The sequence below is a fragment of the Callospermophilus lateralis genome, chromosome 6 (genome assembly GCF_048772815.1).
Source record: "Callospermophilus lateralis isolate mCalLat2 chromosome 6, mCalLat2.hap1, whole genome shotgun sequence".
Lineage (NCBI taxonomy): Eukaryota > Metazoa > Chordata > Mammalia > Rodentia > Sciuridae > Callospermophilus > Callospermophilus lateralis.
Genome location: NC_135310.1, coordinates 29,307,027 through 29,330,697, shown reverse-complemented (window position 1 = coordinate 29,330,697; position 23,671 = coordinate 29,307,027). Strand labels below are relative to the sequence as shown.

The following is a 23,671-nucleotide window of genomic DNA, read 5'->3' as shown; positions in this document are numbered from 1 at the left end:
AAAAAGAACCCATTTGATTTCCAGTTCCCATCACCGCGATTTCCACATGGATGTGACGTTGAGGCCAGCTTCCGAAATGCCCAGGTGACTCACGCGGGGACACCCCGGGGCGGGGCGCAGGAGTTTCTCCCCGCGGCCGGCGGTCGACTGAGCAGGGCGAGGCGGGGCAGCCGGCCAGGCAGCTCGGTGACTGCCTTCAGCGCCCCCTGCGCCCTCTGGTGGCCCACGACGTGCCACGCGGGCTCCGGTGCCGGGCTGGGCATCACGTGACTGGAAAGTCCCGTGGAAATCCCCTGGTTGGCTGGTACAACAGCAGGCAAAGAGGAAACTGGGCAGTCTGCAGCCGTCGCGGCGGGCGGAGCACAACGAGTTCCGAGCCCGCGGGGGCGGAGCGACGAGAGCGGCCGCCGGAGACGTTCACACCCCCGGCCAAGGAGCGAGCCCGAGCCCGGGCGTCCATGGGGCGCCTCCTTGGCCTGACCCTGACCGCGACCCCAGACTGCAGTGCGCGCCTGTCCTGACCCGGACTTGGGATTTTGCTGGAGGATCGCGCGGCCCGAAAAGGTAACCCGTCGCTTTCCTGTGCAGGGTGCAAGGGCTCACCGCGGGTGAGGGCTGCGGGTGCGGGCTGCGGGTGCGTGCGGGGCGCCAACTCTCGGGCCGGCGGTGTCTCTCTGGCATTGGTCTTGCAGAGGTCCTGGAGAGGAGTTAGTTCGCCGTTTGTGCCCATTTGGGTTTTCAAGTTCATGGAGTTGAGGTCGCCGTGTCAGATGTTGGGGTGACAGCCTGCTAGCTGTTTCTGTCTGATAATACAGAAAACTTAAGTTGCAACTGGCTATTGAAGAGTCTCCCCTCGGGCCCTTTGGTCTGGTGGTCGTTGGTGCTTTGCTACTTTGGGTGTCTTTTTTGGAATCCAGCACTGCATGCTTATAGCCACGTAGACCTTGCAGAAACACTGTGGTTTCTTCGCAGATTGTGCAGAACCAGCCCAACCGGGATGAGTGTCTCAGGGGCAGCCAGATCCGGTGGGCGTGGGGAATCTGCAGTCAGCTAACGTTCCCAGGGAAGCTTCCATATACTGAGAGCTCTGTGCAGGGGATGGGTCAGGGCACGGCGTTTATCTTTTCCAGTTGCAACAGTGTATGAGAAGTGTACTTGTAGAAGTGGGCTTGCATTTTGCGGGTTCACTTGAGGAGTAATGTGCAGGTTCCCTGCTCCATCCCCAACCGCACACTTTGACAGTCTTTGTCAGTCCAGGGTCGTCCCATATCCTGCCACCTGGCCTCTCAGGAAAGCAGTGGTATTAAGTAAGAAAGGCGTTCAGCTCTTTTTAAGCCTGCTTTTTTTTTTTTTTTTTTTTCCAGTTCTTTCCTTGGAAAGCCAGTCTGATCAAGTGTCTCAGGGCAGCATTTTGGGAGAATAAATTATTTAAAAAGAGTCTTCTGCACCATGACTCTAGTAATGTCTCAGATGTGAGCCAGCTAATGCTCTATTCTCCTTTTCTAAGGTGCTTCTTGCATTTTTTTACAGTTCTTTGTCCAATTTTTGGAGGGTTACTTCCCAACAGTTGAGTGAGGTGTTTGTTTACAAATAAACTATAAATTTCTACATTGCAGAAAAAAATGTCTGCCCAGAGTGGAAAAAATAAAACAAGGGGTGTGTGTGTGGGGGGGCTTTAGTGAGTCAGTTCTGTAGAATTGTATTGATCCTAGTGATAAAAATTGGAAAATTCTTTTTAAGTAAGACAATGAAGTAACAAGTGCTTTAAAAAAAAAAAGTTAAGGATATACTGTTTTTCCTTCCCTAAGGACCTTACAGTCATGTGTTGGAAAAATTTATTCTTTATTATTAAATGTGGAGAAGTCAAAGAACTGGAAACTTGGACAGTGGGTTTTGATTTGTTTTCAGTAGGCAGTTTGTAGTCCATGCAAGGCTAAATCTATGAATGATATCATAATAGGCTATTGAATATATTGACACTTGTATAACTTCCATATAAGCAATTTAGATCTTTACTGAAAGATGTTTAGGCCCAGAAGAGAAGAATAGAAGTCAGAAAAGCAAAAAGGGGCAATACTAATTTGTTTAAAATCTTCCTACTGCTATTCTGCTTCCATCTTTAGAGTGGCAACCAGCATAGATGTGGGGGTATGGGAATAGGAAGGGACAGGTATTAGGAGATCTTCTAAGCAAAGCTCAGTTCCAGTGTGGCTGTGGGACCTAGGCTGGACCAGTACCTCCAGTGTTTTAGCTGCAGCCCAAGATGTTTGTATGATTTCAAGGAGGGGGATAAGTCAGCTCTGATTTTTAGCCCCAGTGCCAAGCATAGTGTGTGGCCAAATTAGGTGGCCAGGCAGTGCTTGTTTGGTAGATTCCATGGATGGATAGATGGATTAATGCTATTATGAAAGAGCCTTGCTACACCACAGAGATTGTTGTAGGGAGCGGCGGGTAGAGAGAGGTATTTTTATCTCATCATTGTGTCTGTAGCCCTGCTGTGCTTTTGCCCAATTCCACCTATGGGGAATATCTGACATCAAAGGAGGGATCACCATCTGATCAGAGAATGACTTCTTCCAGGCCTTACCTAGCTATTGGATTAGGAATCTCAATGCAAATCCTTAGAAGCAACCTCAAGGTCCTCTATGTCCAACCTCTCCCCTTCAAGTGGGTCACAGGAATTTAGACCACGTTATCAGCTGCTTAAGAGAGCCTAGATCCACCCAGGAGAGGTTTCCTGAAGCTCTAGATTTCTTCTCCTTCATCTTACATAGGTTTAACATCTTTCCTACCTGGAGGGTTGCCCTGGCAGATAGCCTGATGCAGGAGTGGGATTAACCATTGCTGTGAAACTTCCTAGGGAATCTCTTCATGCTCTGAAGTCATCTTTGTCTTCTTGGAAATTAGGAAGTGTGACCAAGCACCACTCTAAGGGTAGTGAAGCAGAACTGGCTCTCCACACTGCTCTACATTGAGAAGTCCCCACTGTGCCCATCATTCCACACTGTTGGCATGGGCGACAGATGCTGCACTTTGCCCCACACCTTTCATTTGTGCTGCATGGCTCCCTAGCTGAAACTTCTTTCTGGTCTGCTTCTAGATTTTCATTTTTCTCCTCCTGTTGATTATGCTTGATGATTTCTAGGTGAAGGGCAGGATGTTAATTCTTGGGAATGCTGGTTCCTAGAGGACAATGATAAAATTTGGTTGGCAGATAAGTTGAAATAATTGAGCTCTGATGTCTGTTCTTGGAAGTGAACAGTTATTCACAATTTATTTATTGTGTTATTACTCTTTCATTTCATGTTGTAAAGTTCAGTGGCAGGGGTCTGAAGGACTTCTGCCTATTTTGTTCTCCTCTTCACACCCTCCATACTTGGGATTGAACTTAGGAATGCTCTATGACTGAGCCACATCCTCAGCCCTTCTTATTTTGAGACAGGGTCTTGCTAAATTGCTGAGGCTGGCCTCAAACTTGCAATCTTCCTGCCTTGGTCTTCTGAGTAGCTGGGATTACTGGTGTGTGCCACCAAGTCTGGCTTGTTTTGCTCTTAACATTGCAGAGTATCTTGCTGGAATAGGTTTCTTTGTTGATTATAAAGCAATGTGGTTTTGACTCTTTATAAACATTATAATAAACTGTATGAAAAAACTTCATATTTTTCTCTGGGGCTAAAGAAGAAACACAGCAGCACCCTAGGTGACAGCCTAAAATTGTAGGATCTTCCATAAAAGATTTACTGTGGAGGGAGTGCAGCAAGGACAGGGATTGAATGGTGATGTTCTTACTGGAGACGCTGGACTACTCAGGGCTGCTGTGCCCTTAACTGGCTTCAGTGCTTCTAAAATCCAGCAACTATTGTGCACTGTGATGTCAGAAAGCATTGGGTGCATAAGTGGGTTTTGTGCAGCAGTACCTGTACCTATTGCTGACAGACAGGCTTGGCTCCCTGACAGATGTTACTGAAAACACGGGTTATTCCCCTCCTCCTCAGTACCCACTCTCCGCCTTCCTTCTCTTGTTTAGACTAATCTTTTAAAGTGATGTAACTTAAAACAGTCCAGTGTGAGTTAATCTCTGGGGCCAGCTAGTATCCTGGGAGTAGAGGTGACTAAGATCTTTTGCCTACAGATTAGGGTAATGACAAGATCAAACACCGGGGTTTCCTGCAGGCAGGTACATAGGAGTACAAAGGCTGTCTAACGGAATGATTTTTCCCTCCTCTTCAGGCCTTGCAGAGCACAATGGCTGAGCAGCTTCTTCCTCAGGCTTTGTATTTGAGCAATATGCGGAAAGCTGTGAAGATAAGAGAGCGAACACCAGAAGACATTTTTAAACCTACCAATGGGATCATTCATCATTTTAAATCCATGCACCGATACACGCTGGAAATGTTCAGAACTTGCCAGTTTTGTCCCCAATTCCGGGAAATCATCCACAAAGCTCTCATTGACAGAAGCATCCAGGCTTCCCTGGAAAGCCAGAAGAAGCTCAACTGGTGTCGTGAAGTGAGGAAGCTCGTGGCACTGAAAACCAATGGTGAGATTGCTCTGTAGTGCTTCTGCTGCCTGGGGAGGGCTTCCCTGGTGCTGGGTCCTTGTTCATAAAGTTTTAATGGCACTAACTATATCCATCTTCATATAGAAAGTCTATGAGGGGCATGTGACAGGAGCAGACTTATTTGATGACTATTTTTATCATAGTATGTCCGAAGTGTATATATTAGACTGCAGAGGGCATTGAGGCCCCAGGAATGCATTTCTAAACACCAGGCCCCAAAGAGGTAGTTAGTGTTTCTGATTCTTAACAACTGTTGAATCATCTGTACAATACCCTTTCCTGGCCAGTAGTGGAAATACTTAAAAAGGTATTTTAAGTTGGAAAGGTATGGTGTGAAAACTGCTTTTACTGTCGTTCCCCATTGTTATTGTGATGTCCTTACACTTCTTGTGTTGGTGGCATTTTATGTGTTAACCAGTTGAGGACATTTTCCTTTTCCTTTACCTGGGTTCTGTTGCCTGTGATTATACCACAATGCTGCTAATAGTTATTTCCTATTCCAAGTTTTATTATTTTATTTTTTTATCATTTCCTTTGAGCAAGAATGTGGACATCAACAGAAATATCCAAGCATACTATTTTATGCAGATGCAAAATTCTGCTTGTTGGATATAGATATTTATTATAATAAGCAAGTAGACTACACAAGATCAACTAAATACTTATAGTCTAGTTAAGAGCAATAATCTTAGGTCCTAATATCAGTGACTAAACTACCCCAATCAAAATAATACATCCAAGAGCAGAAAATCCTTGTTGGCAGTAATGATGAGAACATTAACTTAATTAACTTAATTGGTATATTAACTTTGAGTATTTTGGACTTGAGTGACTCAGAGAAATTGGGAGGTGTGGGGATTTGTTTGTTTTGATTCTGGGGGGCTCTCATTTATCACCTCAGTATCTTATAGCTTCACCTGTATTCATGAAGCTTGGATTCTTAGAAGCTCAGGTCAGAAGGAAACTAGAGATAGGAATTGTCTACGTTGTTATTGGCATTAAATCAAATGGTGCATACAAGTGGGTAATTATGTGAAGGTGTTGTCAAGGGGCTTATAATACCTGATGGTTTGTGGTTTTAACTCTGTCCCATTTTGTTAGAAAAAAGAGATGGAGTTAACTTTGGGCAAATTTGAAATGAGGCCAAAGGGAAAAACTTTATTATCATTAACAGAATTCACATGGTATATACTATTTCCTTAAGGAATGCTTTATTCCTTAAGGAAAAAAAAAGGAATAGAAATAGTAAACACTTATTTTGCAATCCTATGTCAACAAGGATTCAGACTACAAATAAAACTACAAGAGCAAGTGTATTTGGATAACATTGTCTGGGAAATGGATTTTTAGGCTCAGAATTCTTATTTCTCCACTTTGAAGAAAATTTCTTAAATTGCCGAAAAAGGAAGAAAAGCTATTGGGAAAGGGGACAGACAAATGGATTTTCTCCCATGGTTTCTATTAGCACCTTTCTTTCTTTTCTTTCTTTCTTTGTGTGTGTGTGTGTGTGTGTGTGTGTGTGTTTTGTTTTTTGTTTTTTTATCCTTCCCCCTATAGGAGGTTTTCTTCAAAGGCAGTGGTCTGTTTGGGGAGGGGGTGATTCACAAGTTTGCATTTGAGGATATGAGACTGTGGTGAATGAGGAAGGGAGTAGGTGGCATAAAATTGAAACTTCGTGTGAAAAATTCCAGCGTCTATTGGCTGCGGCGATTTCACTTGTATAATGAGTAGCCCTATTCCAGCTCACCCTGACCACACCCACTTGGAAAGTCCAGGGTGCAGTTCGCAGTTTAAATGTCTACACACCAGAACAAAACGTACAATAGCTGTTGCTCAATTGCTAGTCAAATAACTTAGCACTGGGGAATTCCAGATGTTGCTTAGGGAATTTTATACTGGTGCATCTCAATAAAGAACTGAAAGTAAGCACAAGAAGAAGAAAAAAAGCCTTATCTTTGCTCTAGATTTTGCAAAGGGGAAATTTCAACAGAACGCAATCATTGCCACACTTCTGCCAAGACACAGGGCTTGAGTGATCTGTTGTTCATTGGTGATCATGCTTACTTAGCTAGTTTTCTAAGTGTATAAATTGAAGGAAAACTGGCTGTGGATATGTATTTCAGGTTTTTGTTTTGCTTTGTTTTGTTTTACAGTTCAACTGTAATTAAACTTTGATAAATTTCAGATAGCTTTATTGCCTTACTTAGAGAATAATTTAAGAAAATAGTTTAACTTTTTTTTTTAAAAAAAAAACCTATCTTGCACTTGCCAAAGGAGATTAAGAATTTTTTTTTTTTTCTGTATTAAACATTCTCCCAAAATGTTCATTGTTTGGGAGTTGGAAAATAGTGCAGTCTCTTGAGTCATGAGTTTTAACATGGAGAAGTCATAACTTAATGGGAGAAAATTAGACCTATTTTTTTTTCTCAAAATGCAAACCCCAAACACTGAGTTATTATTATTATTATTATTATTTTTAAAAAGGTCCCTTAATGCACTCAGGGAACCTGGGGCTGCAGGCTGTAGATAATTTGGTGTTGTCAATTCCACTGAACAAACCAGGAGAGGAAACTCCAGGTCCCAAAAGCTCCAGCGGAATTGGTCAAGGCATTTACCACTGAGTCATAGCCAGACCTTCCCTGTGTAGTGAGCCCAGCAGAGCCTGCTTCCTGGTTGTGCTTGTTGCCCTTTAGAGAACAGTAGTGACAGTGCCTTAGCCAGCAAACCCAGGACTATTAGAGATAGACTGTAGTGATCATAATTCAGTGTTCTCATTTCTAAAAGAGGGAAAGTACCTGGAGACCTTAAGGAATTTCCTCAAGGTCACCTTATCCAGGTAGGAGGAGAGTCACGCTGGAACCAAGGTCCTCTGGCCCATTTGCCTTGTTGGTGCTACTTATTATAAGGAAGAATGAAGAGAATTACTTTTCCCCTATAGCTGTATTACCTTGTTGAACATCATCAGTTGGCCCTTGACTAAGAAATCAAACCATTCAGCCCGCTATGGGAGCAGTCTGCCTAGTTCATTCTGAAAACCTATGCAGTGCCTTAAGTGCAGATGATTTAACCTTGCTTCTCATGACTCCCTTCTGTCCTCAGGTGATGGAAATTGCCTCATGCATGCTGCTTGTCAGTATATGTGGGGTGTCCAGGACACAGACCTGGTCCTGAGGAAGGCACTCTTCAGCACTCTCAAGGAGACAGACACACGCAACTTTAAATTCCGCTGGCAGCTGGAATCTCTGAAATCTCAGGAATTCGTGGAAACGGGACTTTGCTATGACACTAGGGTATGTTCTGTTCCTCTATGAAGCATCTATTGACAGCTCCATGGTGGGGAAGAGTTCTCTGGGCCAGTCCCTGTGCCAGAGGAGCAAATGACTTACTAGGTCACATGAATTTGGGTAAGCCAAGCATACTCAGTGGAAAACACCAGAAACCTCCTGTGGGATTAACCCAAGGATCATGACTCTATTCCGAGGCTTTGAGGTGCAGATTCCCAGCAGTGTTTTAGGAGGTCTTCCAGTCATGGCCTTCCTGTTGTTTTTCAGTAGTGCCCTTCACGTGCACTACTGAGCCAGCCAAATAAAAGCAGACTCATCACTTTACCATTCTTGGTCACAAGTTTGGAATTTTTGTGTACATTTGGATGAGGGGCTCCAATGTTATGCCTCACCAGGGATTTTTTTTTTTGAAAGCAGGTGCTGTCCCCCGCTTCCCCTGGTTTTGAGTTTGCTCTGTAGTGGAAAACAGTAAAGGAAGAAAACCAAAATGTGGGGGGTGGGGATGATCATTTGAATGGTGATTTTAAGAAAGGGGAAAATATAAGGTGAGTTATATAAATGAATAATTGTAGAGTAATACCAGAATGACTGTTTAGTGCAGAGTGCATTCAATTGTGCCTTTGTTTTGTTTTGTTTCTCCTGATCCCTCTCCCCTTAGAACTGGAATGATGAGTGGGACAGCCTTATCAAAATGGCATCCACAGACACCCCAGCAGCCCGAAGTGGACTTCAGTATAATTCCCTGGAAGAAATTCATATATTTGTCCTTTGCAACATCCTCAGAAGGCCCATCATTGTCATTTCAGGTGAGATCATTTATTTGTATTTAAGTGCTTTTCAGAGTTAATGCTTTGATTCCTAGGAAATACCCACATTCCCAAAGTTACTTCAAGTAACAGTAGCCAAATGGAATTTGATGAAAGTCACCTGAGGGCCTTGTTTTTCTTTCTCTTTCCTGAAACAGATAAAATGCTGAGAAGTTTGGAATCAGGTTCCAATTTCGCCCCTTTGAAAGTGGGTGGGATTTACTTGCCTCTCCACTGGCCTGCACAGGAATGCTACAGATACCCCATTGTTCTTGGTTATGACAGCCAGCACTTTGTACCCCTGGTGACTCTGAAGGACAGTGGGCCTGGTGAGCAAACATCATCCATTCACATTCATAATTTCTGCTAGATATTAGAACATCAGGCTTTGCTCTTTTGCTCCTAATTGAAATAGTCTAATTTAAGTATACTATTTTTATTTCACTACATTATTCTGTCATTTGCTTAGCTAGTACAGGTTGAGCATCTCTTATCTGAAATTCTTGGAACCAGAAGTGTTTCAGATTTTAGAGTCTTTCAGATTTTTTAATATTTGCATGGACTTTACCAGTTGAGCATCCCTAATCCAAAATCCAAAGTGCTCCTCCAAAGTCTACTTCAAAGTTTCAGATTGAGGAACATTTCAGATTTTGAATTTTTATATTAGAATTACATGACCTACAATAGTAATACAGTAGAATAATCATAATACTCCTATATCTTTTTGTGTATGATACTTTTAGCACATTAATCACAAGTAGGTTAAATACACACACACATATCCTTACCACCATCACTCTTAATACCTGCAGATGAAGGTACACAGTGTCCTCAATATAATGCCGGGCATGGAGCAGGTGAATAAAAATCTGTGAGGTTAGCTGTTAGGATAGTCATATAATGTGTAATAGGCACTGTGCTGAGTGCTTTGGGTACATTATATCTTTCCATTTCATCATTATGGCATCTTTGTGAGATGCAGGAATAGGTAGCTTTATTTTATAGATGAGGCAGTTAGAACTCAGAGGGATTATAAATAACCTGCCTAGTGTCACATAGCTTGATAGTGACAAAGTCACACTTCAAATTCAGGTCAGTCTGATTCTGCAGGCTGGCTAATATTGTGTGAGCTCCCTGGAACATAATCCTTATGTTAGCGTTTAGTATACTTTGTTTTCCTTTTTGGGCTTAACTATGCCTAGATGATACTTTTCTCCTCTTTAAATTGTATGCTTTCTGCATTTTCACAGTTTAATCATTCTATACATACAACCTTACATGCAATCTCTTTTAGTCGAATATTATTTTACTCATGTGTTGTGTTTTTTTTTTCCCCCTTTTAGAAATCCGAGCTGTACCACTTGTCAACAGAGACCGAGGAAGATTTGAAGACTTAAAAATTCACTTTCTGACAGATCCTGAAAATGAGATGAAGGACAAGCTCTTAAAGGAGTACTTGATGGTGATAGAAATCCCGGTCCAAGGCTGGGACCACGGCACCACTCATCTGATTAATGCTGCAAAGTAAGCCGTTTATATTTAGCACCTTCTTTTTCATCTTTGACTGCCTTTACTTTAGCCACATAAGCTGCTGCCACTCCAAAGCTCAACCATAAAGTTTTTGAGAATTTGAAATGTCTGAGATGGGGGCTGGAGGCAGAGCTCAGTGCCAGAGCACTTGCCCAGCATGCTCAACACCAGGCCCTGGGTTCCATCCCCAGCACCACAAAACTAAACAGCAAAAGAAAACAAGAAAATGATGCTTGCACATTACAAGAATCTGTTTCTCAAAGTGGAGATTAACCAGTTAGTAAACAGAAGTAAACAGACAGTGCCTATGGGCATGCTCACCTCTTAGTTACTCATGGCAGGGAACTTTAATAGAGATCAGACAAGAGTTTGAATGCAGAGTTCCAAAGTTGTTTGTACGGTAGAGTAGACCAGCACAAATGAATAGCCTGAGTAATATTTCACTTAGCATTTGATCTCTGAAAAGTTAAAAAGTAAAACTAATGTTTTAAAGGAACCCTGGAGTAGCAAGATGTAGAGTTGGCTCTTTCTTTAGCATTACCTGTAATTCGGGGTACCCAAAGATAGATTAAATGAGACTGTGAACTGTTAGAAATAATGAAGTCTTCTTAGCTGACTAACTGGCCTCGTCTTTCACTCGAACGTTTATAGGAAATGTGTTGGATGGAGTTATGTCATCAGTGCATTGCAGTGATTTTGGTGAATGGCCATAAAGTTGTTGCCATGATCCACATTCTGAAACTGCCCAGGGCATGGTAGTGAGGTAAAGTCTTGGGTGTCATTTTGTTATCTCACGTTTTCCATTTGGGCTTCAGGTTGGATGAAGCTAACTTACCAAAGGAGATCAACCTGGTAGATGATTACTTTGAACTTGTTCAGCATGAGTACAAGAAGTGGCAGGAGAACAACGAGCAGGGGAGGAGAGGGGCACGCGCGCAGAACCCTGCGGAACCTTCTACACCCCAGCTTTCTCTCATGGATGTAAAATGTGAAACGCCCAACTGCCCTTTCTTCATGTCTGTGAACACCCAGCCTTTCTGCCATGAGTGCTCAGAGAGACGGCAGAAGAGCCAAAACAAACTGCCAAAGCTGAACTTCAAGCCAGGCCCAGATGGGTTGCCCGGGGTGGCACTTGGGGCCTCTCGGGGAGAGGCCTTTGAGCCCTCAGCCTGGAACCCCGAGGAGCCAGCTGGAGGGCCTCATTCAGCCCCACCAACAGCACCCAGCCTTTTCCTGTTCAGCGAGACCACCGCCATGAAGTGCAGGAGTCCCGGCTGCCCTTTTACACTGAATGTGCAACACAATGGATTTTGTGAGCGTTGTCACAGTGCCCGGCAGATTAATGCCAACCACACCACAGACACCACCAGGCATTTAGATCCTGGTAAGTGCCGAGCCTGCCTCCAGGACGTTACCAGGACATTTAATGGGATCTGCAGTACTTGCTTCAAAAGGACTACAGCAGAGCCCTCCTCCAGCTTAGGTTCCAGCCTCCCTCCTTCCTGTCACCAGCGGTCCAAGTCAGACCCCTCACAGCTCATCCAGAGTCTTTCCCCGCACAGTTGCCACAGAGCTGGCAACGATGCCCCCTCTGGCTGCCTCTCCCAAGCTTCACGGACTCCAGGGGACAGGACCGGGACTAGCAAGTGCAGAAAAGCTGGCTGTGTGTATTTTGGAACTCCAGAAAACAAGGGATTTTGCACGCTGTGTTTCATCGAGTATAGAGAAAACAAACGTGAGTGAAATGATAGATTTTCCTAATGCAGCAGCTGCTGCCTGGAAGGGGTTTTGTTCTTGAACTTCAAGAAAGGAAAGTCTGTCTGAGTGCACGGGTGGAATGGGCAGAGCCCACTGCTTTTCCAGCAGCTTGCCCTTGGTGACACTCATGGTGCCTCTGCCAGTCGCACAGGGAAGCCGCATGCACTGTGAGATAAGCAGCTCTTAGCTGCCCCCTGCCAGAAATCCAAAGTACCACATTGATAGTTGATGGAATTGTGTTTTCATAAGGTCATTTGGTGCCTGGCATTTATAAGATAGAGTTTAAGCTAGACTTTTTCAAATGTGAAAAACTCAAAATCTGAAAACCTAGAGAGAGGGCAATCGCCACTGACACTATAGGAGAACATGTGTTGTTTGGAATTCTCTAATTCGAGAGAAGAGGGGAGTTTTGTCTGCTGTTTATTCTGTTACTGTGACTGATCACTGTTCCATGAGCAATCCGTAAAGCCAAAGATGTTTAGTGATGATTTTATTATTTTGCTAATTTTATAAATGTCTAGTCTCAAGTATATTGAAGGCTATCCTAATCTTTTCTTAGAATCCATTTCTTTCTGTAACATCAGTGTCTGTATCTGCCTAGCGACCCAGATATGGTACTGAGTAGCATCGACTCTCTTGTAGATTTTGGCACTGCCTCAGGGAAAGCCAGTCCCACAGCCTCCCGGTTCCAGAACGCTGTTCCGTGCCTAGGGAGGGAGTGCGGCACCCTTGGAAGCACCATGTTTGAAGGATACTGTCAGAAGTGCTTCATTGAAACTCAGAACCAAAGATTTCATGAAGCAAAAAGGACTGACCAGCAACTGGTGAGACATTTTAAGGAGCATGTGCATGTCGGGTCCCCTTAGCTGGAACAGTTTCTCCCAGCTATGTGACAAGCAGGCTCTCCTCCCTGCCAGTTCTGTCTCCCCATGACAAAGGATTGCTTAAGAAAGTCTGTTGAAAGAACCTGGGGAAAATGTCGACACCACCAGGTTGGAAGGACTGTTGTCCGTCTGCATGAACCAAGTTAGAATTTGTTTTTGAAAAGCCAATAAAATTAGCCATAAGATAAAAATGCTTCCAGCATCCAGAAAGCCAGATGGGCATCAGAATCTTGATTGATTTGTAGCAGAAGCACAGACATCTAAAAAGCAGACTTCTTAAATAATCCTTTATCATGAGCCAGAAAGAAGGTAGAGCCTCACAGGTACTCCACTTAAAAGCATATCAGAAAAGCAAATGGTGACAGATGTGTGACCTGTTGTGTGCACAAGGGCTGAGGAGCTGTCCAAGTATGGGTGCCCATGGTGATTCCCGGGGAAGCACTCCTGGCCAGTTTACAGTCCTTTCAAGATCAATAGCTCCCCATGCCCTCCCTGGGGCCAGGTCAGCTGCCTTGGGATTTGGAGGAAATATCCCACTGCTATGTGCCTGTGTCCCTTGTTCTCAGGCAGAGTGAGCCCAAATGACAGCTTACTGTGTTCTTCCAGAGAAATGAGAGCAACAGTTCTCTCTGTTCTTCCCACACAGAGATCGAGCCAGCGCAGAGATGTGCCTCGAACCACACAGGGCGCCTCAAGGCCCAAGTGTGCCCGAGCCTCCTGCAAGAACATCCTGGCCTGCCGCAGTGAAGAGCTCTGTATGGAGTGCCAGCATCTCAGCCAGCGGGTGGGCCCCGGGACCCACCGGGGTGAACCTACTCCTGAAGAGCCCCCCAAACAGCGCTGCCGGGCCCCTGCCTGCGATCACTTTGGCAACACCAAGTGCAACGGCTACTGCAATGAATGCTTTCAGTTCAAGCAGATGTATGGCTAAGCAGAAACCTGTGGCCAGCTCCGCCAAGAGGGACCGCAGGCCACCAGCCAGAGTGGTGCTATGCTCTAAACCCCCGGATGCCGTGGAAGGGGCAGGCCCTGGGACAGTGGCCTTGAGGGTGTCTTCAAGCAAGGGAGGGAAGATAAGCTCTTCATCATGCCTGTGATTCAGGGGTTTGGTAACCAGGAATATTCCCAAGCAGCCTCAGGCAAAGCTTGTGACTAGCAGTGTGTGCTGTCAGATTCAGCCCCAGGCTGTCATTGCTCCTCTCCTGTCAAGCAGAGGGCTGGGTCAGCTTTGGACTTGGAATGTGTGCTAGGACTAGCAGTAGCCCCTACCCTCTGCCCGCCAGGACTGCTTCATCATCTTGCAGAAACAGAAAAAGACACATGGCCAGATGGTCAAGAGGCCCAGAGTCATCCCACCTGCCCTCCATCAGCATTTTTCAGAGTTGTGAAGTTGAATCCTCAAGGCACAAAAAGCCCTCTGCAAGTGCTTGCAGAAGCTCAGGGAAAATTCACGTATTCAGAAAGTATCAGTAATTCATGGTTGTCCCCACCTACCTAGCACCTTTCCATCTTTCTTTTCTTTGTATTTTAGAGTCTTTTTAAAAATTTATTCCTTTTATACATACATGACAGTAGAGTGTATTTTGACATACATACATGGCATATAACTTCCCATTTTTGTGGTTGTACATGATGTGGAGTTATATTGGTCATGTATTCATAGATGAACAAAGGAAAGTTATGTCCAGTTCATTCTACTGTCCTTCCCATTTCCATTTCCCCTCCCTTCCCTTCATTCCCCTTTGTCTAATCTAATGAACTTTTATTTTTCTCTCCCTGACCCATATTAGTATCTGCATATCAGAGAAAACATTCATCATTTGGTGTTTGGGGATTGGCTTATTTCACTTAGCATGACAGTGTCCATTTCCATCCTTTTACTGACAAATGCCATATTTCATTCTTCTTTATGGCTGAGTAATATTTCATTGTATATATATGCCACATTTTCTTTATCCATTCATCTGTTGAAGGGCACCTAAGTGGTTCCATAGCTAAGCTATTGTGAATTGAGCTGCTATGAACGTTGACGTGGTTGTGTCACTATCTTGTGCTGATTTTAAGTCCTTTGGGTGTATACTGAAAGTGGATAACTGGGTCAAATGGTGGTTCCATTCCGAGTTTTCTGAGGACTCTCTGTACTGCTTTCCAGAGTGGCTACACCAATTTGCAGTCCCACCAGCAATGTATGAGGGTGCTTTTTCCCCACATCTTGGAGATAATGCTCTGTCTAATGTGCAGGTGGCAAAGATTTTCTCCCATTCTGTAGGCTCTCTCTGTGTTCTTTTTTTCTTTGCTATGAAGAAGCTTTTTAGTTTGAAAGCATCCCATTTTTTGATTCTCAATTTTACTTCTTGTGCTTTAGGGGTCTTGTTGAGGAAGTTGGTTCCTAAGCCAACATGATGGAGAGTTGGGCCTACAGTTTCTTCTAGTGGTCACAGGGTCTCTGGTCTAATGCCTAGGTCCTTTTATATCCTGCTACTTTATGTCTAGCTCCTTTCTGGAAAAAAAAAAAAACAGAATCAAGCACAGACTGTGATTTGGAGGCTGCTGATACTGAACATGTTCACATTGAAAACGAGCTGCTCTCTATAGTAAGCACCTCTTAGAAATCAATATTTTAGTGGGAAGACAGATAACTCTGGCTTATCCTTGTCTACCCCTCTAAAGAGGTTTGCTTGAACTGAGGTGCATATAAAAGTGTGAACAGATATAATATACCCTTATATTGTGTATGAGGGATTGTTAATGTTGAAATATTACCCAGAGATTTAAGTTGAAAGACTATAATAATAACCTATTTTTTGGTTGTTGCTGGGTCACAACCTGTATATACAGCTTATTTCATGAACTCAACAGTCATAGTCATGTAATTCACTTTATTTATTTTATTACAGAAATCAGAGACATGTTTCTCCTCCTTTGGGGAAAATGCTGCATTGCTTTAGGTCATGTTCTAGAACCTGGCAAGCTCCAGACGGCAGTGGAGGAGGTGATCTCTTTGATACTCTTTGCTTATTGCCTCCCTCGGAAGGAGGGAATTGCTTCAAGAGTGAATCCAGTAAACTCTCATGCTTTTTCCTATGAAACTCCAGCTGCAGGATAAGAAACCGCTGTCTGTGTTGCGTAGATGCCTCTGAGAATTCTACCTCCTTGGAGAAAAGGTGGAGAAGGAGTGAGGACAAGATAGACATGGGCCATCATTAAGGTTTTTTTGGTTGTGTTCATGCTGTGTGGAGGGTGCTGGGCAGAGACCCTGACACCCCAGCCCTGGGACAGAAAAAAATCAGCAATTGTAAGGAAATTTCTTTCTGCCGTTGGCCTACATCTCCCCTGTGTGCTTTGTGTTATTGTTGTGCTTGCTTTAGGAAAAAAAGGAGGAAAATGCATTTTCCCAGAAATAAAAGTCGGCCATTTTAGAGGTCTGAACTTAGCACCTGAATATATTGTGATCCATGACTACGTAGTCTTCTACTACATAGTCATGGATCACAATATTAAACTTCTATTGCATTCTGACATGTCTTTTTCCCTAGCATAAATCTGATTTTTTTTCCAAAGATGTCGACTAAACTTCAGTGTTTTCATATAATCCTTTCAAAGTTGATAGCTTAATATTTTGTGTCTATCAATGTTTTCATTCTTAATGTGAAATAAAATTATTTATACTTATTATAGAAGGTATTTGAAATTTGCACATTTGGTTTTATCTTATATAATTCTGTGTATCCTTGTTGGATTCTGCAAGTTTTCCTAAGTAATTGTAACTTTTCCCAAGAATAAATATTAAAAAATAAATTATTTAAGAACAAATTTTGATGTTTTTCTGTTGATGAGTGCTGAAAGAAAAAAACAGACTCAAACATGAAGACTGCTTTTCACATAACTAACCCCTTTGCTGTACACTTGGGCAGTGAACAGGTCCACCTCTTACACGTGGAGAGGAAGGGAGCTTTTAAAAATTATCACTGTATGAGAGTAGCCCCATCTACTCGAGCAGAGCGCTGGGTTAAACAGTGAGGACACAGAAGCCGGTAGGAGAGGGAAAGCTTAGCCTGTGCCTGCTCAGATGAGCTTTTGAGATCCCTATTTTCCTTTGGAGGTCCTAAGGTCCCCTAAGAGAGGAAAAAGAAATAGGGAAGAAATAAGTCAGCTGGGAAGAAGGAAGACTGGTCTAAGATTTCCTGGTCAGATACATAAGAAGAAGGGTTCTGGCTGTAATGGCCATCAGAACAGGGAGATAATGAATTTACACCACAACAGTCAACAGATCTCTGATCCCAAAATGCAACAGAGCAACTAATTCTGTAACAGACACTAGCTTTAGTGTCCCTCCAGTTCAGTTCTGACACTACCTGAAGACCACATCAGATCCCACAGGTTGAGGGCTCAGACCCCAAGACTGCCTCCACCACATACACACCTTAAATGCCAACTACAAGCCCCAGGGAACTTTTACCTGTCCAATAGGCTATAAATCAGGGTTTCCACACTCCCCTCCTCAGGATCAATGAATTTGCTTTTAGTGGCTCACAGAACTCAGGGAAACATGTTCACAGATGTATTACAAAGGATGTTACAAAGGATACAAGTGGAAAAAAAGGCATGTGGCTAGGTATGAAAGAAGGGGCAGGGGGCTTCTAGGCCTTCTTTGGGTGCCCCACTCCTCAGGAACTTCCTGTATCTAGATGTCTAGATGTCTTGGAACCCTGTCCTTTGGGGGTTTTGGGGAAATGTCACTGCACAGGCAAGATTGAAGGATGAGCAACTGTGCAGAAATGTGATTAGACAAAAGGGTATATTCTCATGCTAATGGGCTGGGTGGGGAGACCCAGCAAGGCCTGTCGGTGTGGATTGCCTTGGCCTCTCTGTGCAACATTCCTTTCTTGCAGGCATGGGCAGGACCCTTCTGAAAGGGGAGTGTTAAGATCTGTCAGACAAGGTAGGTCCGAGAATTTCCTTATGTCCAACTGCAAAACAGAAAGGTGAGGAAAGATCAGAGAACATTTTCAGTTCTGTGAGCCACCTTTGGGAGGTGAAATTCTAATTTCTTCAGCTTGATTTGGGGAGGGAGTTAAGAGCCAGGAGCCGTGGACAATGTATGAATTTATATATCATCTATACAAAAACATTCTTCCATCCACCAGCCTTCATCTCCTCCTCTATCCATGATGTACCCATGGGAGATTGATCTAAGAGTTCTGGACAGCTCCTGGAATCTATTTTGATAAGCTTCCCAGGAGATTCTGATGACTGAAACCACACCTTCTAAAAATTATTGATTTTTTTTTAAGTTGTAGAAAATCATAGCATACAAAAAAAGCAGAAAATAGTATAATGGACTTTATTATATTACTATTTTGCTAAATTTGTTTCATCTACTATATCCTTTATTTATTTATTTATTTTCTGGACTATTTGAAAACAAATATCAATTACTGTATCTTCACAACCACAAATAATTCAGTATGCATCTCTAATTGAAAAGAATGTGTTTTTTTTTGCATGACCAACTCATTTCACCTAGCTAGACTATTTTACCTTTCATATGGTTCACATCCCAAGTAGATACAGTCATGCCTCATTTAAACATAGGGATACATTCTACCAAATGTGTTATTAGTTGATTTAGTCATACAAACATCATAGACAGTAATTGCACAAACTGACAGGGCGACAAAACTGGGTGATATAATCTTAGGGGACAACCATCATATATGTGGTCCATCATTGAAATATTGTCGCACTATGTGACTCCATTCTAGTTTCTCAGATTGTCCATTGCACAACATAAAGTCCTATTTCTTTTGGGGAGGGGGTACCAGGGATTGAACTCAGGGACATTTGACCACTGAGCCACATCCCCAGCCCTATTTTGTATTTTATTTAAACACAGGGTCTCACTGAGTTGTTCAGCACCTGATGGTTGATGAGGCTGGCTTTGAGCTCGCAATCCTCCTGCCTCAGCCTCCCCAGCAGCTGGGATTACAGCTGTGCACCACTACATCTGGCAAAGTCCTATTTTGCTTTTGACCATTAATTTTAATAGGACTTTTATTCTTTAATATTCCTTTTTAATTTGTGATGAGATCAACTTGTTAATGATTGAGTCCTTCATTCTGTAGCATCTCTCACATTCTGGATCTGTTTCATTATTTACCTCTGGTGTCATTTAACTTATTTTTCTGTACTTCCTATTAGATCTGGTTCAATTTTGGTGCTGGGTATGCTGTTGAATTCCATCTTGTCTGAGCCATATGAATGCTTGCCCAGAGGATCATGAAGTCTTAGAATGGACCTTCTCCTTTTTTCTCTATTCTTCCTCTTATCTCCCACCCAACATGAAAAAGTACAACTCTTCAATCAGCATGATGAACATAAGCATTTGATTTTAAGTCATCAGGAATTTTAAAACAGGAAATGACTGATAATTAGCAGATTGTTTCTGACTCAGAGGAATGGCACATAGTCAAGGGAACCGAACAGGTTTGGAGTGTACTGAGGGAGCCAGGTAGAGCAGGGATCCAATCTGGAGTGGGTGTCAGGGCTACGGAACCTCTGGGAGAGAGGGGACCCAGAAAGCAGGTGTGTGATTTCATGTTATAGTGCATACATTCATTTTTTTTCCCCCAAACTGAGGCCCATGGCTTTATTCAGAGTCTTTAAGAAATTGATGACTTTCCAAAAAGCAAATAAGGAACTAGAATTTTGAAAAGTAAAGCTTGGAAGAAACTCAGCTTGGGGGAGGGGTGCTAATAGTTGCTCCATCCATTCATTCAGAGATGATGTAGGTGTCACCCACAAGCTCTCTTATTTCTTTTCTTTTTTTTTTTTTTAAAGAAAGAGTGAGAGAGGAGAGAGAGAGAGAGAATTTTTTTTTTTAATATTTATTTTTTAGTTATCGGCAGATACAACATCTTTGTTTGTATGTGGTGCTGAGGATCGAACCCGGGCCGCACGCATGCCAGGCGAGCGCGCTACCGCTTGAGCCACATCCCCAGCCCCATCTCTTATTTCTACACTTAAACTTGGAAACCAAATTTTCACAATAAAATAAGCTTACAATTTGAATGTGTTTATCACAAAATAATAAATGATATTCAAGACAAATTATAAAGCCTATTTACCAATTTTATTAGTTCCTTTGGAGATCAGAAGTTTTTTACCATTAATAAAAATAGGTATTTAAAAATATTACCCACTTTGTTTTATTCCATTGTTTAAAATTCTTCAGTTTTGTGATTTTTAACATTTTGCATAATAGTACATTAGAATATTGACTTAATATTTAATACATACATTGTGGATGAATGCTTGAAAATGATTTTACAAGATGGTGTGAGATTAAAAGCATTAGGAGTTCAACTTCCAACATGTTATCTAGGCTCTTGACAATCTAAGGTACCCAGCGACCTCACATGCTTGGTTCATCCTTGTCTTCTGCAACTATATGTATAAAATACGTATCCTGCCTTCCTATTTCCCTCTAAAATGGGATGCCTTTCTGGTCTCTTAAAATTATTTAGGACCTCAAAGACTTTTGTTCAAGTGCCTTATATCTGATTATATCTGATTATATTCACCATTTTAGAAATTAAAACTAGGAAATGACAAAACACAGATTGCGCCAGCAAACACTCAATAGCACCCAGCACAATGACATCACCACACACTATAGAGCCTCTGGAAAACACTGCATGCTCTGGATACCCTTCCTGCCCTCCACTCACCCTCTCTCCTCTTCCTTTACCAGATTCCGGTGGCATTCCCGCCTTTTGTTCTGTGTCACAGAAAGAACTTGGTATTTTATAAAAGAATGATTTAGATTCAAATCCCAGCCCCAATACCTATTAGTCATTCAGTCTTGAACAAACTGTCTTGTGTCTCTACATCTCTTCATTTGTAAAATGCTCAGGAAATGTTTTTTTTTTTTTTTTAAATATATCAAGGACAAAACAGTATTATTTAAGAAATGTGCTTTGTATTTTGTGTTTATATGACTTTTTAAAAAATAAAGATGCTGAAACACATAGTAATTCTTTTTTTTTTCAATCTGTTCTAATTAGTTACGTGTGACAGTAGAGTGCATTTTGACACGTCATACATAAATGGATCCCATTCTTCTGTTTGTATATAATGTGGGATTATACCAGTCCTGTAATCATATGTGCACAGGAAATTTTCCTCCTCGACCTACAAGAAAATGTTCTTTATATCAATTATCTAGCTAATGTTCCTCAAACCTGGGTTCATATTAGAATCACTCAGAGAGCTTTTAAATGATTCCCAGTTTGGCCTGAGATGGCTGTCTTGAATATAAGATTTTTTTTTTTTAAGTTCTGGTAACTCTAATATGCAGGAGGGATTTGAAATCACTGGTATCCAAAAGAGTAAAATTCTCACAGAAGCAATCAAGGTGAAGGGTACCCAGCAACCTCATATACCTGCTGCATTAGAAGAGAGCAGGTGCCTCCTTCTGCAGGTGACCAGCTGTCAACTATACCTGCACTATGTGGCAGCTATTACCATCCTGAGTCTGCTTTGACATAAAAATAATTGCCAGTGTCCCAGAGGCAAAGATCAGAGATATGCTACTGTATTGATCATTTGCATGGTAATTAATTTACCAAAGAAATACAAACACCTGCACTCTATGGTTAGTGACCTGCTTCTTAGAAACACATTCCAGGGGGATCTTCATTGTCCAAATGCCTGATGAGACTGGAATCAGGCCAAAGAGAGCTAGTGACAGATCTTGACCAACGAATGTGCTGTTCTGCTGAACTGAAACATGTCCATCTCCAGGTTCACAACAGGGCAAATCTGCATTCCTAATTCAGCAAGAATCCTTTGGGTTACTGTGTCTGAACATAGTGCTTGAAGGGACACCGCCAATATTTGCCTTTGAAACCCTGCTGGTTCTTTACCATCTCCACTTTCTGAGTGGCCCACTTTCTTCTAATTGTGTCGGCATCTGCAAATAAGACACAGTAACTCTCTTCTGGAGATGGCCATGTCTGAGCTGGTTTATTATTTAACTCCTAGGCTGAAATCTTACCTCCAAGCTACTATCTTCTCTGGTTATCCCCTAAACTCTTAGAAATCAGTAATTTTTTTTGGAAAATCTTAAATTTTGTTAGATTGAGATTTGACATGTGCTTTTTCAAATTTATTATAATACTTTGTTACTTTATGAAGAGTGCCCAGCTACTGTCAGTATATCAAAATAAGATGTCAGGTACAACACAAGGAAGCACAGCAATCATAAGCATGAATTTCCTGATGTTAAGAAACTTGGAGCCCTGACATGACTAAGAAAACGGATAGAATAAACCTGTCTTGCATAGGCCCACCCACCCACCCTTTGCCTTTAAGTGGCACTCATCTATTTATCTGGGTATTTTTTTTTTTTTTAACATTTTCCAGTCCTATGATTCATTGAAATTCTGTTCAGGTTTGAGGGACCCGGACTTCATTCAAGGGCTTGCCCCTGAAATCCTCTGGGTCCAGGAGGTTCCACACCCCCTCACTCCAACATTGTATGAAGTTGAAATTAACTAGCATGTTAGTTGAATATTAAACTAGTTTCAGAAACACGTTTCTCTGTAAACTCCAGTCTTAATAGATTTTCCAGTAGAATAATGAGTCAGAAAATAGGAAGTCACTAGCACTTTACCGTTCTCATGATCATCTTCAGAAAACCAATTTTAAAGTGGATTAAATTTTAAATTTGTTACACTTCACCATAGAAAATTTAAACATAAAATGTTTAGATGGAGGCCTGAGGGTATTCTCGCATCTCGAGGATTTAAAGACATTGACAAGTTTGAGGTTCTGAAGTAAGTACTTCAAATTAATAACAGTGTCACTTGGCCAGCTATCTGTTCCTCAATTTTCAAAGCATTATGTTTTCTAACTCCTGTCTACAGTTATTCTTCATTTTATATAACATATTCAAAATGGAGACTGACATTTTTACTGAAGTCTGACACTTCTAGTTTTCCAAAAGGCAAAACAGACTGGAATTTAAAATGACTGCTGCTAAAATAAAAATAATAAGTAACAATAGTGTATTTAGATCATTTGTATTTTAAAGAGAGAGTTTTCTGCCCGTGAAGAAAAGAAAAATTGGGAGTAGTTCCCAAGAGTGAAGAGAAAATTGCTTATGACTGGCGCAATACAACCTACACAAAGTCCTTGCAGGAATCTCTAAGTTGGATGTGTAAATTGTGCTATAATTATTTAACCACCAAGTTGACTTAAGATCAACTTTGTGCTTCTTTTGTTCTAATTATCAGAATTCTTACTAACAGATGTTAGAATAATATAGTAAGCACACATTCAACATCGTCAAGCAAATTGTGAAAAGATTATACCATAAAATGTTATTTAACACAAATGAAAATAAATTACCTGAAAAAAATAATGAAACTATGTTTTAATTTTTAAAAAAGAAGAAACATTAAAATCTGTTCTTGTAGAACTTCCAAAATCTTTCAGTTCCTCTAGCATACCATGCCCATCAACCAGATTACTTTTCTCCTGACCTCCCCACAGTTTAATAGCTGGCCCTCTTGCTTCCAGACATAACCTTTTCAAATGCCCATTTAATCATGTTTTTCCCTTGGGGCTCATGTATTACCTCAGACATGGAGGACATACATGAAATCTAGGTTCCTAAAGTCTAAACACAATTTTTTTGTGTGTTTAGTGACTATTGGACTTGGTCTTAATTAGCCTTCAAAAGATCTCTGCTTAAGGGCTGGGAATAAAGCTCAGTTGGTAGAGTGCTTATCTTGCATGCACAAGGCCCTGGATTCAATCCCCAGCACTACAAAAAAAGAAAAA

At 42.0% G+C, this 23,671-nt stretch overlaps 1 protein-coding gene across 1 annotated transcript; it reads left to right on the top strand.

Moving 5' to 3' along the window:
* The first annotated feature begins 352 nt into the window (after positions 1–352).
* Positions 353–16,541, top strand: Tnfaip3 (TNF alpha induced protein 3). Its single transcript, XM_076858212.2, has 9 exons — positions 353–564; positions 4,231–4,540; positions 7,661–7,851; positions 8,504–8,651; positions 8,810–8,980; positions 9,995–10,175; positions 10,997–11,916; positions 12,582–12,763; positions 13,470–16,541. Exons 2-9 carry the CDS (start codon positions 4,246–4,248, stop codon positions 13,752–13,754), a joined length of 2,373 nt encoding a protein of 790 aa, XP_076714327.1. The 5' UTR covers positions 353–564; positions 4,231–4,245; the 3' UTR covers positions 13,755–16,541.
* Positions 16,542–23,671: the final 7,130 nt, after the last annotated feature.